This window comes from Giraffa tippelskirchi, chromosome 5 (assembly GCF_054371585.1).
Source record: "Giraffa tippelskirchi isolate mGirTip1 chromosome 5, T2T-mGirTip1v1.2.pri, whole genome shotgun sequence".
NCBI classification, from domain to species: Eukaryota; Metazoa; Chordata; class Mammalia; order Artiodactyla; family Giraffidae; genus Giraffa; species Giraffa tippelskirchi.
The window spans coordinates 39,297,958-39,312,319 of record NC_137279.1 but is presented as its reverse complement, the minus strand read 5'-3'; the positions used below and the strand labels follow the sequence as shown (position 1 = coordinate 39,312,319).

The following is a 14,362-nucleotide window of genomic DNA, read 5'->3' as shown; positions in this document are numbered from 1 at the left end:
TACATTTCTAAGGTTAAACATCATAAAATGTGAATGGTAGAAAGTGAGTAGAGGTGGGCCTAGGTGGACAATAAATGTTTTAATAAATAGATATTGGGGGAAGAGAATAAGGGATCAAGAGGGACTTGATAAAGCATTAAAAGCAACAGCCTACCAGTTAGCCCTGGATGCATTTCAAGACTTACATTGAATTTCATTATAAAAAGGAGTATCAATAACTTCCACAAGATGGCACTATGTCCCAGGCCTGTTTTGCTGCATTCAAAGAGTTTGAAATATTGTAAAATTGTGTGATTGGTGCCCTCTGCTGGCTTGCTTTTGTTTCTGTTTTGTTTTTGTTGTTTGACCTTGCTGCTGCTGCCGCTAAGTCGCTTCAGTCGTGTCCGACTCTGTGCAACCCCATAGACGGCGGCCCACCAGGCTCCCCCATCCTTGGGCTTCTCCAGGCAAGAACACTGGAGTGGGTTGCCATTTCCTTCTCCTTTTGACCTTGAGCCTTTGGTTTAAAGATGTAAGCGATGGGCTCCATATACTTCCTTGAACATGCTGTGTGAATTCTTAAATCTATAATTTAAGCCAGCTGCCCAAAAGCACACTCCAAAGTTTATAGTACTGGCACAGCATACAGGCATAACGCTGGTACCAGTTTGATTGCCACACAGAACCACTGTGGTGTGGGGACACTCAGATCCATGCACAACATTCTAGCTACATACCAGTCATGCATCACACCACAAAATCCAGCACACCTGCTGCCCCGTGGTCTGTCCATCTGTCCATCTGTCCTTGGTCTGTCCATCTTGGCTACAATCCCTGGTACCATTTTGGAAGGATGGGCAAAACTGCCTTCCCATCCCTCTACCCTTGCTCTAGCTTGCCACCCTCCTGCCTTACTTATAATTTAGGGTAACAAGAAACAGAGCTGAGAGAAAGGAGTACAGCTTCTTATATAAATATTTGACAGGTTGGGATTTTTTTCTTTAATTGGAGGATAATTACAAGGATTTTTATTCCAGTGTTACTCTTCCCTTCCTCCCCACCCACCCCCCACCTACATGCACACACCATAATTAATATTCCCTGGAAATTTAGATCATCAATATGCTACTTGGACCCTTTCAGTGTGGTATAAATTTAGAAGGCTGATTAGACTACATACTTAAGTGATGAGTAACTTTCTCAGGAATTGTCACATTAGGGCCTATCGGTCATTAAGCAGGCCTGCACCCCTGTGCCAGCAGCAGCCCAAAGAAGCTGCCATACATGAGCTCATCACCCTTCAGGTGACAGTGCCTAAGGGCTTGGAATTTCTGTACATGTCCTTACAAGACATTTATGGCTTTTTATTTGCGTTTCCCCCCGCCTCCAATTTTTAGATCCCATCTGTATCCCTGGCTTGTGAAACTTTTTGGACTTACATGTAGAAAGTTTATAAAATTTTTTGTCTTAAATTTTTTGTTCAAAGTTCAAAGGTGTCTCTCCTATAAGGGCTCCCCCAGTGGCTCTGGAGCAAAGACTCCACCTAACAATGCAGGAGACATGGCAGGAGACGCAGGGTCAGGAAGCTCCCCTGAAGGAAATGGCAACCCACTCCAGTATTCTCACCTGGAAAATCCCATGGACAGAGAGGAGCCTGGTGGGCTACACTCCACAGAGTCGCAAAAGAGTTGGACACGACTTAAGAGACTAAACAAACAAAAACCCTCCTATATGAGGCATGACTTGGTGAGCAAATAACACTCACTTTCGTCACTAACAGTTTTATAGGCAATGACTGGATCTCTTTTGAGCCTTCCTTGCAGGCTGTGGTGGTTCTAGTCTCTAATCTGGTTTCATAGGCCAGCCTCCTTTCCCTCAGATTCCTACCATTTTGGTTATTCCAGTTATCCTTCTGTGATCTTTTTCTAATTCCACTACAGCCTGGTTGTGAGGCAACCAATTTGTACAAAGAATTCCAAACACAAAAGTGCTAGATTCTGTTTATATCTCAATAACCTTCTTAATCATGCCCAGAATTCTGAGCCAGTGTCCTTGCTTGGGTGTATCACCTCAGGCACCTCGAACTTAAAATGTCCCGTTCTTAACTACTTTATTTCCAAACCTGTTCTCACTTCTGTTTTCTCATGGTATAGTTATTAGAAACACAAAATCCACTCAAGGCAGAAGCCCTCCCAGTCATCCTCTTCCTCTTCTACCTTCCAACATGAATTTACCAAGTTCTAAAAATCTCTCCAATCAGAACCCTCACCTCCTTTGCCCACTGTCACCACCCTTAGTCCAGACTCTCATTTTTCACTATTGCCACAAAAGCTCCCCAAGCTCAGCCTCTCTAGTTCAACAGGAACACTGCTATTAGAATTTCACACACCATGGAAGTGTTAGGTGCGAATCCTAGATCCCTTTTGTTTAAACAAAAAACTTATTTTCATTGGAGAATAACTGCTTTACAATATTGTGTTGGTTTCTACCATACATCAGCATTAATCAGCCGTAGATATACATATGTCCCCTCCCTCTTGAATCTCCCTCCCACCTCAGGTGGAAATCCTATATTCCTTTCCAAAAGCTCCTTCACTTGCTATTGACTCCAGGATCCAATAATTCAACGTACTCACCACTCTCAGACCTCAGCCCTTCTGGCTGCAGCCCATCTATTCTGTGTTCTCCTCCACTGCCAAGATGTATCAGGCCCTGTGCACCTGGACATACATCCATCCTTCTACCCACAGATACCTCTTTTCTATCTGAATTGAATCTGCTGCCCCACCCTGTACCCTAATAGCCAACCCACGACACCCCATCCCCTGCCACCTCCCCTCTGAACTACAACCATGAGACTGAATAGGATCAGGCCTTGGGTAATTCCAAATATTAGATAGTATGACAGTGCTGAACATGACAGCACAGGCACGTTAATTCATCCCACTGAGGAAGTATTCTTCAGAGTGATTCAAATCTGTGGAACTTTCTGCTCACCAACATGGATGCAGTTGCTATGTGAGTTCCCTAAAGTTGATCATCAGAAACCCATTCAGATAAGGAAAATATATTAACACATTAAAAAACAAAAACAATTTTACTTGATGTTTGGCAGAAACCAACACGATATTGTAAAGCAATTATCAAAAGTAAACTTAAAAACAATTTATACAACTCTTATTACATTCCACCACTAATCCCTATCTTGTTTCTGATGTGGACTATATAATAATCACGAGCCAATTCTGGTCAGTCAAGGCATGCAGAGTAGTGTAGTGGTTACCTTGTTTGGACAGGGCATACACAAATTCTTACTCTCCATGTCCCTACTGTCTGCATTCTGCTTACAGAAAAATCATGAGACAGCTTGGATGTGTTGTTATTTTTTTAATAAATAGAAACCACACCACTTCATTTGTTACAGAGAAGAATGAAAGGCAATAATTCGAGGGCTCCAGGAAGCTTTTTCATCCATAAGATAACAGAAAGGATAATCACCTTCACCACCCAAGCCTTTTGTTAACATTTTCTTTTGATCTCTGATCTCCCATCCACATCAGCGTGCCACTTCCAGAATGGAACTCTGCCTTCAATTCTACTAGTTGGAAGGCTGGTCTATCAGCTTGTCTTAGTAATGGAATGGAGGTCCCAACTCAGCTGAGGAACCTGGACAAATCTTCTTTGATTTCTGCCTCATCCCAAGGTCCATGAATGTTTTCTTTAAAAAGCTGCAGGCGAATGAGGTAGAAAGGACAGAGACATGAGATGGAAACCAGCAGAAGGGCAAAGAGTATGGCTCCCACAGCACTGATGGACAGCAGGCCTCCTAAGGCTGAGAATGCAAAGAGCAGTGTGACCCCCACATAGCTGCGGGGCGTACATGCCTTCAGCTTCTTCTGTAACATGGGCCACAGGGCAAAAATCTGGATGGCAAATGTCACCATGATGAAGGCATGGAGGGATCGGGGCAGGCGGGAGGCAAGGCAGACAGAAGCAAAGATGGCCATATTCAAGGACAGTGTGCTGGATACAATGGCAGCATTGGCGCCATAGTCAAAGAAGATGAGGTGACCTAAGAGCATGAACACTGACATGGCATAGATGGTGTCAGTGCTGACAGACTCTGTCAGGGTTTTCAGCACCGGCGAAAAGCCATATGTGAACGTAATGAAGACTAGGGCACTCTTCAGGTCAGCCCACCGGGTCCGCCCACTCTTCTTCCGTCCTTCACCTCCGTCAATGAGATCAAACAAAACATAGCCAATCAGTGAAGAAGCCAGGCCGGTCCCAAAAAGCCACTGAGGGGCCAGAAGACCCTCATCCATATACCACCAGATAACCACAAAAACACAGACGCTGCACAGCTGCTGTATCACCACACTGGACTCAAACACCACAGCCCAATATTGGTATTTCCGGGCATAGATGTTTTTCCGGAGCTCTTCAAGGAATCTCCGATCCACGTAGTTATCAGGAAAGGGCTGTCGCTCATACAAGACCTTCTGCCACCTGACTTCTTTGGTGTTAGCTGCGGGCTGGGCACACATTATCCTTGGGCTCAAACTCTGGCAACTTCAATCTCCCTTGCAGAAGTCCATGTGGTTCTCGTTCTTTATAAAGTTTTGAAGTAAGACTTCTCTGGAAATTCCATGCTGAGTTGTGGTTGATATTATGCTGACCTTCCCTTGCTTTCAAAGGCAGCAACCCAGGCTAGGTCTACAGTAGATGAGTTTGTTCTCTGAGGCAGGACAATGCAGCCAAGTTCCTACAAAAAGAGAGACTATGAGTCTATGAAAGGTCAAGCGCAGGACTGAGCTCAAATCAAATCAACTTGGTTTGTTAGAAGCCTGAACAAAGTATACATGGTGGCCATCTTATACTATAGATATTAAAATTTCATTTCAGATTTTACATTGTAATTCCTTTTCAGCTGTCACTTATCCAGTGCCTACTATGTCCTGAGCCTTTGAAGCTTCTTCCATTTAATCTCCACAACCTTACAAGTTAGTATCAGCCCCACTGTATCTAGTAAAAAAGCTGAGATTCAAAGTGCTTAGTTTACTTCAGTTCAAGCTAACAGTGGTAAATAGTGGAGCCAGATTCAAACCAAAGTTCTGCCCAAAAGCCTGTACCTCTAAACCAGTTCTTAACTCAGGGGTTCACACACCCCTGAGGTCTATCGATGGTCTTCAAGACCGTTCAAAAACCCTCCCTGTTAATGCATATTTGTTGCTGTGATTTATGTAAATTTCTAGGACTAGAATCCAAGTAAGTGTTTATTGGCTTCTCAAAGGCATCTGTTAACTTAAAAATGTAGAAAAGAAAGTTACCGGTCTAAAGAGAAAGGTAAACCTCACAATACGGAAAGATACGAGCTCTATGGTTTGTTTAACCAAAAGCAAAGATTCAAGATTCTTAATCCCTTAACTGAGCTTAACATCCTTTAAAGAGCTATCATCCTACTCATTAACGGCGAAACTCGGGAGGATCGAAGATAATGATCCCCTTTCCACAAAGGGAAAACTAAGAGTCAGAAATACCAAGGTCATCCAGCAAGTCTGAGAAGAAAATTCTTATTGCCCGACCTTATTTCTTCCAAGGAGACCACGGTGTGGTCCTAGGCGCCGAAAAGGGCAACGCCCACCCAAAGGGTGGGGGACGGGGCGGGTAGGGTGCCCCCGGGGGCGCCCCACTCCCCGTCCTGGGCCTTCCCCGCCCGCCGCCGCCGCCGCCCTTCACCCAGCATCGAGCCTGCGGGAGATGGAGGAGGAGGCCCGGAAACACTGACTCCCAATCGGAACCCACCTGCCCACGAGTTCCTAGGGGTGCGCGGCCGGGGAAGGGCGGCCGCCCGCCTCCTTCCCCATCCGGGGCGCCGGGGTCGCGTCGGTGGCTGAGCACTTCCGGGGCCGCCACAACCTCCGCGGCTAGAGCGCCCTTTCTCAGCCGGTGAGGCCGCGATGTCGCTGCTGCCTCCTCCTGGCCACTTAAGAGGAACTTCGAGTTCCTCTCCCAGGAGGAATGCTGAGCCAGGAAAGCTGATCTTCAACAGCGAGACCCGGGATGTGGCATCGGAAGGGCAAGGGAGAGAAGCCAGGCTGGAAGAAGAAAGGTTATAAGGGCGGCTTGATTGAGCTCCTACTGTGAAGTCAAGCCCTCAGCCAGGGACGTCCCATGCATCCGTGCATCCACTGGACACATACTCAATAAATATCTACAGGTATCATGCACTGTTTCAGGTGCTAGTGATACAGCAGTGAACAGAAGAGACAAGAATTCCTCCCCTTGTGGAGATTTCTGTCTTGTGCATTGAGCTGTAAAGTGACGATGTCCTCCTCCTTTCATGGAAGACAAAACTGAGGCTCAGAGAGGTTGTGATTTGTCCAAGGCCACACAGTTGGGAAGTGGATTAACCTAGATTAACATCCAATTGTCTGTCGCTTGGAAGTGCAGTTCTTTCCTCTGCCTCCTGGAAAGGGTGAGGGTGGAGGGCCCTGTGACTCAAAACAGCCAGACACTTTGAAGGGGAGGCTGCTAACATTCAGCTGAAGTTGTGGAAATATGAGAGGATGCATAAACAGATGGGAGTAATGAAGAAGCAAAGGGAGATAGTAGGACACAAGATGTAGTCGACACAAAAGTCAGAAAACCTAAATCCACTTACTAGCTGTGTGACTCAGCAAATCACATTGACTAAGCTTTGATTTCTTCATCTGTAAATGGAAATAACACTATTTCCTCTTGGCTACTTAATGGGAGAGTCAATGGGGTCAAATATGAAACATAAAAAATGTGAAGTGCTGACTGATGTATAGCTGCTATTAGCTTACTTTCATCATCCTAATGATGGAAATGGCCAAGTGAAATACATTCTGCAAAATGATCTCTTTCCATTTTTCCCTCCAGGTTTCTGTTCCAAGATTTGACAAGATTCCCTGGTTTAGTGAGGCCAGCTTCATGAACAAGCCATTAGTGCTCAGCCTCCCCAAAAGGTAACAGCCCAACCACTGAGGGCAAAGATTTCAAGCAAGGTCTCATGCAAGATGATTTCTTAAGGATTAGGGACAATCATCTGACGGGCATAGCTGGTCGGTTAAGAGGCTAAGTCAAGTGCTTAAAAACCAGGAAGGAGGACTTGCCCAGCAATCCAGTGGTTAAGACTATGCCTTCCAATGAAGGGGGTGCATGTTGGATCCCTGGTTGGGGAACTGAGATCTCACATGCCCTGGGGTGCCACCAAATTTTTTAAAAAAAAACTTACAACAACAAAATGGAAAAGGCCGTGGTTTCTAACACAAAAGTGAGCCCTGAGAATTGGCCTGGCTGGAGGAGATAAGACCTCAATTAACTTCCTTCTGTTCAACTGCCACTTAGCAATACAAGAAAATTTTGCCCATGGTCACTACCTTTCAAAACACTTCCATCCTTCTCATCATCTTACCTTGTCTCCCTGCTTTAATTTGAACTTTTTAAATTTTAACCATCAAAAGTCTAGAATCATAAATTCCTATCTTCATAGAGTAGCAACTTCCTATATTTTAACTTTGAGACAATCTTCTCCAATCTCACCAGTCCTGCCCTTTCAAACAAATGCCTGTGGAACACGTGTCTATCTTTTAAAATTGGGAGATTTCATGTGTAGGGAGTTGTCACTTGAAATAACTGAGTTTACTCACTCCTCCCCCATATCTGATCCCCGGGTATGATTCCCAGGTGTTATACTCTCCTCTGAAAGGGGAAATAAAAGGAAGGGTGAGTGTGAGGTTAATGTCAGGGTGAATGAGAAAAACCAGGGAAGACTGGGAGAGGATAGGCCAGGAGCTAAGTTTACAGGTACATCATAGGTGAGAAGTTGGCTCCCTGGCATGTAAGGTCATTTGCTGGAAAGATAATACTCTCTGTAAAGAGCCTTTCCTCCTTTTGGTAACTGTCATGTACCCTCCTGCCCATGGATAAATGACTCTGCATGAGAAATATTCCCTCCACATCCCCATTTCAATAACATACACCTTTGCTTCGTCTGCTGCCCTTCTTAGAAACCATATTCTCAGTAAGCAGCTAGACAGTTTTGTATATTCTCAGAAGCACCTATAAAGTGCTTGTTGTTCAGTTTTTTTTTCTCATAACTTGGAATATATCTAAACTCTAGCTAATGTCTTAATATAAAGCAGGCAGTCTGAGGTGGAATAAACCCAAAGGCTTGTTGACTAAATAAAAACACCAATGACTTAGGTCTTATTAAGAGTTGTTAGCAGTTCAAGGATCAGCATGAGTAATGACAATTTAGCACCTTTGAATTGGGGACAGGGTACAAACTCACATGACAGTGGTAGTCAGATGGTCAGCATACATGAGTGGAGCTGGCCGAAGGGAACTATAATGAAGGGGAGATCACCTCCCTTCAGGAGAGGAACAGTCAGCCTCTACCCTGGTCAATGCTGCCTGCAGGTATGTGACCCCGTCTGTATTTCCAATGGTAGCAGAAATGTGGATTTCCATGTGAAATGGGTAGTGTCTGACATCTAACTAGGGTAACATCCCGCTATCCCATCCCACCCCACACCCCTTGGACCTACCCCTGCAGCCTGTACATGGCTCTCTCACCCCCACCTCCCTTTTGCTTTGATTGTACAAGCCTTTGGTGGGAGGTAAGGAGGGAGCACTGGAGCAGGAAATGGCAACCCACTCCAGTATTCTTGCCTGGAAAATCCCATGGACAGAGGAGCCTGGCAGGCTACAGTCCATGAGCTCACAAAGAGTTGGACATGACTGAGTGACTGAGCATGCACGCAGGGAGTGGGGATGTGAAAAAGGCAGACCAAGAACACAACTGGGCACTCTCACACCCTGTTCAGTTTCACAGACGGGTCCTGGAGTGTCCGAGGGGCCAGCCAGCTGGGGAGAGAAAGAGTAGGTTTTCCATGCAGCCAGTCATGCTTGAGCCAGTTGCAAAGAGAAACAAGTTGACATGGTATGGAGCTCTACCCATGTCTGTTCTGGGAGGATTTCTCAACACCTCTGAAGAGAAATGGTGCTTACCTCCTTCACAAGAACTCTAAGATGACTGGACAGCACCTGTGAGGTGCCCTGACCTTCAGAAGGACAAAATAGGGATGGAAAGTCTTTTGAAAGGATTCTCCAAGTCTCAACAGTTCCTAAGGATTGGAAACCCCTTCTCTGGCCATAGCTTGGAGTTCCAAGCTGTTTATTTCTGGAAAAACCCTTTTCTAGGAACTTGGTTGGGAAGTTCTGAATGTGCTTTAAGTATTACTGAGCTTTGGACAAGCAGTTCCAACATAGAACAGTCTGAAAAAGAGAAAGGAAACTTCAGTGAAATGCACTCAGAGAACCCCTAACTGCGAGTTCTGGACATACACCTGCAGGCTTGGAGGAGGTGAGACCTGGTTCTGAGGATCACTGCCCACAGACCCCTTCCTTCCAGGAGGTCTCTCTCAGGTCAGCTTGACTGTGCTGAAGCCACATCCATCGTTCATCTCAAAAGCCCTCACGTCACACTGTGGTCCTGTTTGTTTAACATTCTTGGGTGCCAAAGCAGTTCTAAAGGGGCCTCTGATCTCTCCTGGTCAGCACTTGGGTATCAAGTTCAAGGCCAGCTGTTCACATATCAAAGACAGAGGTGGTGAAGGAGCTGGATCAGACCCACTTCCCCACTCTCCCAGAGCAATGGTGGGAGAAATGAAACAATAAGTGCCTCATGAGCACCATGTGCATGACTTTGTTATAAATGAACAATAGACAATGAAATCTTTCCTTATAAAAGAGAGGTTCTTGGCAGAACTACCAGCATTCCACACAAGTTTCCATTTCTCAGAGGCCAGGGAAGGCCCAGGGCTTCACACACAGGCTGCTTACAAGGCCCAGGCCCCCTGCACACCTTGGCTCCTTACAGTGTAATTGAATGACCCACAGGGGCCAGCAGGGTCGGTCACCCTGGGAAGAGACCTCTTGTTATTGCTGTAGCATCTCTGCCTCATCTTCTGCCTGGAGCGAAGGAATATTCCAGAGGAAGAATATAGTTGGAGGGAGATGTTCCATGGCAGGAAATGGGTGGATCATTTTAGGATACAGGGACAGAAACTCCAAGAAAGCAGGCCAGGCAGGAAAGGACTGCTCTTGTTAAATATCAGTGGCTTGTGTGCAGGCCTTGCCAAGAAGGAGCTCTGGGCTACATTTCACCCAGTATCTTTCTGCTTTTCTGAACAATTTTTTTCTTGGCTTTGTTTGCACACTGTCCACTTTTTCTGACAGCCTACAACTGGCATTGGTTAGTTCGAAAAAAAGCGATGAACTTCTCTGGTAGTGCAGTGGTAAGAATCTGCCTGTCAATAGAGGTGTTCGATCCCTGGTCTGGGAAGATTCTACATGCCACAGGGCAAACTAAAGTCTGTATGTCACAACTACTGAGCTCACATGCTGCAGCTGCTGAAACCCATATGCCTAGAGCCTGTGCTCCAAAACAAGAGAAGCCACCGCGATGAGAAGCCCTCGCAGCACAAGGAGGAGTAGCCCCCACTCGCCACCACTAGAGAAGGCTGGCACAAAAGCAACGAAGATTCAGTGCAGCCAAAAATAAACAAAACAATTTTTTTAAGATTAAAAAAAAGAAAAACCTAAAGGGTCAGAGAAGCCAGAGTGACTAAAGAGGAGAAATCTTATGGCAGCCCCAAAATGGCCAGGGCCCTCCAGGTTCAGGGTGAGGAGCAACAACTTGGGTGTCCCCCAGGTTCTCTCTGAAGTGCCCAAGGGCCTGGCACTTCACATGGGGAACCTCGGTTCTAACTTGCTCTTGGTTTGCCTTCTCAGATATCCTCATTCCTCTGCCACGTTTCTGGTTGCATCCAAGAAGGATATGAATTTGCCAATTTTGTTCCAAGTTCCAGATGTCTTATCTAAGGTACTCAATTATTTTTTAATTGAAAAGAAACACGAGGCTATGAATAGTTTCAGGATGACAGAAAATGAATACAAAGGGTATCTTATCTCCCTAACACAGCCCTGAGTCTGGGACATCCTCAGTGTTCAGCAGAGGTAAGCTGAAGTGAGTGAACACTGCGTGCCCCCTGCCCCATCCTGTCCTGAGTATCTTAAGGCTCCTAAGCACTAGAACTAAGAATAAAGGTATCAGGTTACAATCATCAAAAAGGGAAACCACCCACCCCACACACCAAAAAAAAAAAAAAAAAATTCATATTGAAGGGTCTTCCCTGAGACCTTCAGGGACTGCTTCTCAGCCTGTGCCCAGAAACAGTCCGCCTTTCTGGAGCCTCTAACCCCTTCCCCCCACCACCACGAAGCCCTCTGTCTCCCACCTAAGACCCCCTAAACCCAGGGAATTTCACATTAAGAACTCCACACGTCTCCTTCACCTCGCGGAAACCTGCCACGACTGGCTGCTGGGGGACCCTCCGGGACACTGTGCTGGGGGGTGGGTTCCCATATGCGGGGTGCTGGTGCAGCGAGCGCCCGCCCCAGATGGAGAAACGCAGAGCACTCCGGGGGATGTGAACAGTGTCTCCACCTGAAAAATCCCAAGTCACACTCCCAGGGCTGCTGAAGGCGGCACGCGAAGCGCTGGGCACGGTGCCCTCGGGTCAGGGGATGAACGCTTCCGGGGCCCTCGCGTTATGTGGTTGAAAGAGATGAGTGAGTCAGATGCCACCCACACAAATGAGTGGGCGGACGGGCCAGGTACCCAACCGCGGACTCAGAGAAAGAGCACAGTCCTGGAGAGGAGGTGGGGGGAAAAGGTCACCTGCGGCCTGGGGGAGGGGCGAGGGAAGGATGCGAGAAGCAGTGGCAGCTGCGCTGGATCTGGAAGATACTATTTCCACCTGAGGAGGAAGGGCTGGGGGTGGGGGTAGGGGGCATGGGGGCGTGGCCAAGACTTGGAGCCTGGGCTTGCGGCCGGAGCATCCAGGAATCCGGCCGCCGGGAGCGCGGGCCCGGGTGGGAAGGACCCAAGGAGGCGGGTGGAGCCCGCCAGGACACGAAGGGGACGTTCCAGGTCTACAAGCACGGGAGTGGCGGGGTCAGGGCTGTGCTTGAGAGTCAAGCACGAATCTCCCGAACACCTTAGGCTGGACTTAGGTAAGAAAGTCACGGAGGGGCCTGAGCGGAGACGGCGTTGACCCCTTGGTTGCTGCAGGGCCAGCAAGAAGCATTCCAGTCGCTCAGTCTCTGCAGTTCTTCCTGAGACAGGCTCTCCGCTACCGCCGAGCGCTTCCTCTTCGCGGGTTTGCCCTGGGTCTCAGCGCACCGTGCAGTCCTAGGCGCTAAGGCTCTAAGGAGGGGGAGGAAAGCATCAGAAGTGAGAGGCCAGGTTTAGGATTTCACGGCTGCAATACTCCAATGTGGCCACTAGATGGAAGCCAAGAGCAACAGCGCCCGCTGAGCCGGGGAGGCTGGTCTCGGCAGACCCGGGAGGTCACAAGTCCATCGCTCCTGCTGCGACAGGAGACTCAGGTACTTCACCCACACCCTCACCTCCACCTTGTCAGAGACTGACCCTCCACCAGTGAGCGTGTGCATGTGTGTGCGCGGGTGTGTAGGCCAAACAGGTGTAGGGGAGGCAAAATTTTACCTTTGCCGACTTAGGGTTTGGGGCTGAACTAGAGATTTAAAGCGACATATTAACGGGAGGAAAATTTACTTACTATAAGTTTTACGTGAAACAGGAGCCTTCAGAAGGAAATGAAGACCCAAAGTAGCAAAATCTGAATGTTTTTATAGTAGGTGTCAAAAAAGGCAGTTGTGCAAGAGTAACTAAACTCTGAGGAGGCTGAAGGAGAACAATTGTTTTGAAAAGGTCTGTACAGAATTCTCTTGGCTTCACTTCTTGTCCTTGAAGATAAGAACGTTACTTTTCTTCTGGTATTAGGACATCTTGTATATGCGGTCTTATCTCCTTTTAGGAAGAACAGGAGGAGGTTAGAACACTTTTCTTGCATGTGCTGTTTTTACAGAGCATCTTAGCTCAAAACAAGGCTTAGGCCAACATGGCAGGTTTGGGGGAAGCATAGTCTGCCACCCTTCTTAGGACTCTGGGATCCCTGTTCTATTGGGGCACCCGGCGGGTACCTCATGTCAGATGTGAATCCAGTGTCCAGAGTCAGTGGCGAGCCTGAGGCCTGCATGTGTGTGCTGTGCCTTTCTAGAGAGAAGCTGTGATCTCTCTCATGGGAGTAGAATGTACTGTCTCTCTCTTCCTTCCTCCTCCACACCAGGGACTTGTCAGGAGGCTGTGGTAGCCCTGAGATCCTGTCCCCAGGGCATAGGTGCAAAGGTCCTGCCACCTGGCTCCCTTCCTCCTCATCATCACGGGTCAGAAGGCATCGCTTTGAACATCCACATTCCAAGTGGCCTTTGCTGCCCAGGAGCGGTCCCGGGCAGAGGCGAGTGTGTGTGTGTCTGGAGCAGGACGCCTGAGTGCATCACGAGAGAGACAAAGAACCAGAGGCTCAGAGACAGAAAGACAGGGAGAGGGAGACAAACAGCAAGAGAGCAGAAGCCAGACACACAGAAGGGTCAGGGGACAACACACACCCAAAAGGAAACAGAAGAGGAGAGATGGAGCTCACAGAGAAGAAAAACAGAAAATGAAGACCAAGAAATGAGGCCTGAACAGGTCCCCATTAAACACCTGTGGAGCAGCTCTCTACCAGGCAGGGCTTTCACTGGCCTGTTCCAGGCATGCACTCGACTCCTCCGGATTCCGTGAGAGAAGAAAGTGACCACGGTAACTGGATAATTGAGGCCAGGAGGTGACTTACTCAGAGCTCACAGCCCAGCAGAGCGAACATGGAGGCGCTCAGGGAGCCATGGTGGGAACCCCTGGAGCCTTTTGCCTGCTTCCTGGGTGGGCTGTGACCGAGTCCCCCCCGCACCCTGCACCATGGAGTGTAAAGTACCCCCCACTCCCTCCATTCCTGCCCCATCCCCGTCTGCTTTCCTTGACTGGCTTTGTTGTTCCAGTCTAACGAGTCAGAGGGAAGAGGAGAGCATTATTCATGTTGCTTTTGGCAGACTTGTGACAAAAAGTCCTCATTGACAACCACTGTCCAGCAGCAGAGATGTGGCTGGGAACACTATAGGAGGCAACTTCCCATTTTCTAAGAACTCTTATTTCTGTGCCATCGACTCTCAGTTTTTGCAAATTCATGACCCCTCACATACGCCTCATTCCTTCTCCTGTTTGTGTTGATCAAACACATATAACCACAAATCCAAGCTTTAAAGGGAAGAACTGACCTGAAATAATGATCTAGATATAAATAATGATCTAAATAATGAAATGAAAACCAAGTTTAATAAGTCTAGATGATAGTTACATGGCTGTTGATCATTTCGTGTATGTTTGAAATTT

The 14,362-nt window shown here is 47.5% G+C and overlaps 2 protein-coding genes across 16 annotated transcripts in view; one reads left to right on the top strand and one right to left on the bottom strand.

Moving 5' to 3' along the window:
• Window positions 1-14,362, top strand: part of C5H1orf105 (chromosome 5 C1orf105 homolog) — a 73,705-nt gene that overhangs the window by 5,954 nt on the left and 53,389 nt on the right. For 9 of the 15 annotated variants that reach the window (XR_014053429.1, XR_014053430.1, XR_014053427.1 and 6 more), the window contains exons 2-3: window positions 6,886-6,971; window positions 10,804-10,894. Coding sequence is in view for 7 of the 15 variants with exons in the window: in XM_081489491.1 (XP_081345617.1) it covers window positions 6,886-6,971; window positions 10,804-10,894 (177 nt within the window). In the remaining 8 variants the exon portion in view is untranslated. Of the gene's footprint in view, window positions 1-5,890; window positions 6,200-6,885; window positions 6,972-10,803; window positions 10,895-11,894; window positions 12,463-14,362 lie in introns of those variants that run through there. The other 6 variants (XR_014053432.1, XR_014053431.1, XM_081489487.1 and 3 more) reach the window with 2 other exon arrangements.
• PIGC (phosphatidylinositol glycan anchor biosynthesis class C) lies at window positions 3,352-4,628 on the bottom strand. The gene has a single exon (XM_081489471.1). It carries the CDS (start codon window positions 4,524-4,526, stop codon window positions 3,633-3,635), a length of 894 nt encoding a protein of 297 aa, XP_081345597.1. The 5' UTR covers window positions 4,527-4,628; the 3' UTR covers window positions 3,352-3,632.

Coding starts and splice junctions, on each gene's coding strand:
- PIGC (XM_081489471.1), bottom strand. CDS start 4,526: ATGTGTGCCCAGCCCGCAGCTAACACCAAAGAAGTCAGGTGGCAGAAG.